Source organism: Apaloderma vittatum, unplaced genomic scaffold (assembly GCF_000703405.1).
Source record: "Apaloderma vittatum isolate BGI_N311 unplaced genomic scaffold, ASM70340v1 scaffold36172, whole genome shotgun sequence".
NCBI classification, from domain to species: Eukaryota; Metazoa; Chordata; class Aves; order Trogoniformes; family Trogonidae; genus Apaloderma; species Apaloderma vittatum.
In genome coordinates, this window is record NW_009705934.1 from 1 (window position 1) to 2,296 (window position 2,296).

Below are 2,296 nucleotides of genomic sequence, written 5' to 3' on the forward strand. Positions count from 1 at the left end.
CAACCCCTAACATTCTGTGATTCTGTTATTTGGTTTAACAGACCGATCCACATCTCTTCTTTCAGGTAGTTGTAGAGGGTGATAAGGTCTCTCCTCAGCCTCCTTTTCTCCAGGCTAAACAACCTCAGCTCCTTCAGCTGTTCCTCATAAGACTTGGTCTCCAGACCCTTCACCAGCTTTGTTGCCCTTCTCTGGACATGTTCTAGTGCTTCAGTGTCCTTCTGGCAGTGAGGGGCCTAAAACTGGACATAGTACTTGAGGTGCGGTCTCACCAAAGCTGAGCACAGGGGAATGACCACCTCCTTGCTCCTGCTGGCCACACCATTCCTGATCCAGGTCAGAAAGCCATTGGCCTTCTTGGCCACCTGGGCACACTGCTGGCTCATGTTCAGCTGGCTGTCCATCAACACCCCCAGGTCCCTCTCTGCCTGGCAGCTCTCCAGCCACTCCTCCCCAAGTCTTCAGAGTATTTTGTGCAGCACCCAAGAACTTTGTTCACAGCAAGAAAAGCACAAATCTGTCTCAGGACTGTTTGCGAGAGTTATACATATAAGTTGTTTAAAGCCATATCTGTGATATCAGCATTTTCTTCCCTACCTAATATTTCTCATACCACCACCATGCATACCTGTTCCAACATCTGTGAGCCACACGGAGCTATCTGTTGCGGTGTTCACTACAAAGATACCATGAGGCATTTCAACTGTATTATTCCAGGAGTAAAGAAAATAGCCTTCCTCTGAGAACACAAGTACCTTTGGCACATTTTCTCCCCTCTATAAAGGAAAAAAAACAAAACCAAACTATTAAGAAAACATGCTAAGCAAGTAATCATATTTTTGAAAATTCCTCTTTGTTAGGTTTCTGCAATGTTTCATGAAACATAAGAATCTCCTAAGATTGTGTGCTAGATCTCATTTTTTCCAGCTGCAGAAGGAAAGAGAGAGAAGGGTCTAAGTTTAGCACATAACACCTTCCACTCATTCTAGTGGATTGCGCAGAGTCACATTTTCAGAGCAGCCAAGCTCCTGCAGCTGCCTTGGTCTTAATTTTGAGACATGTTATTATGTTATATGTCAAGTACTCAAGTAATTCCATTGTGCTTGATGATTAAATCCCATCCATAAACACTGAGAGAATATCTTACTCATGACTTAGAGAGATACCAATAGTATCTGGCTAAAGCAAATAACTGAACTCCAGTTACTGGAACTGTCTGAAAATACTGCATGGGTTTGATTTCATGTGGCAAAGGGTGAAAGAGTGTAAGATTCAGTTGCCCCAGAATCACATTTTACCTTACAGTTAAAAAAAGAAGTTCCTGTAACCCAGTTAAGTTGAGTCATGCATTCATACCACAGAAATTTAAAAGCATAAACAAGGATGGTTCCAGAACTGCTTTAAAAATGGATACAGCAGAGACATCCATACTTTTATATTTTTCACTAATTTTGATACAATAGTTACTCACATATACATAGCCACAGACATACACACACATGTATAACCTAATCAGAATCAGAAACTTTAGAGGTAAAAACGCCACCAGAACAACAAGGAGAGGAATACAGCAGAACTTACTTGTCCCACATAGACCAAACCATGAAGAGAATCAACAGCAACACAAAATGTTTGGCCAGTGAAGTATTCTGGAATTTTAGGCCAGCCTATGTCCAGCTTGTACATCTGTTGCTGCTCTTTCCAAGAAGGGAAGGAATCAAATGCTTTTAAAACCTGAAAACAAAAAACAAATACTCAATAGTAGTTACATTTCATGGTGGGATCAGAAGAACCAGGATAAGAGCATAATTGTGTATTGAAACATCATAAATTGATTTACTCAATTTAAATTAAGAAGGTAAGTGAAACAGGCTTGTAGCTACGGTTTTGGACTGCAAGTGGGAAAATTTCAACAAACCAGAAGTCAGCTAATGAGGTTCTTTGGATTGGAAAGCTCTGGAATTAGAAGGAAAAAAACCCACAAGTTTTTTACATTGAAGCTGCTAGTTCTACCTGTAAATCACACTCCAAAATGAGGAAAACAGTAGAGAAGGTTCCAAATGCAACAAAATCAATAAGCACTTTAAGAAGATCATAGAATCATAGAATTGTCGGGGTTGGTAGGGACCTTAAAGATCATCTAGTTCCAACCCCCCTGCCATGGGCAGGGACATCCCCCACTAGATCAGGCTGCTCAGAGCCCCATCCAGCCTGGTCTTAAAAACTTCCAGGGATGGGGCTTCCACCCCCTCTCTGGGCAACCTGTGCCAGTGTCTCACCACCCTCCTGGGGAAGA

At 41.9% G+C, this 2,296-nt stretch overlaps 1 protein-coding gene across 1 annotated transcript; it reads right to left on the minus strand.

The window, feature by feature from the left end:
- Positions 1-628: 628 nt before the first annotated feature.
- On the minus strand, positions 629-1,734 carry LOC104271054 (NHL repeat-containing protein 3-like; the record flags this gene model as incomplete). The annotated part of the gene is made up of 2 exons (XM_009865604.1): positions 629-776; positions 1,582-1,734. Coding segments are annotated over 2 exons (301 nt in total), but the record flags the coding sequence as incomplete, so codon positions are not given.
- Positions 1,735-2,296: the final 562 nt, after the last annotated feature.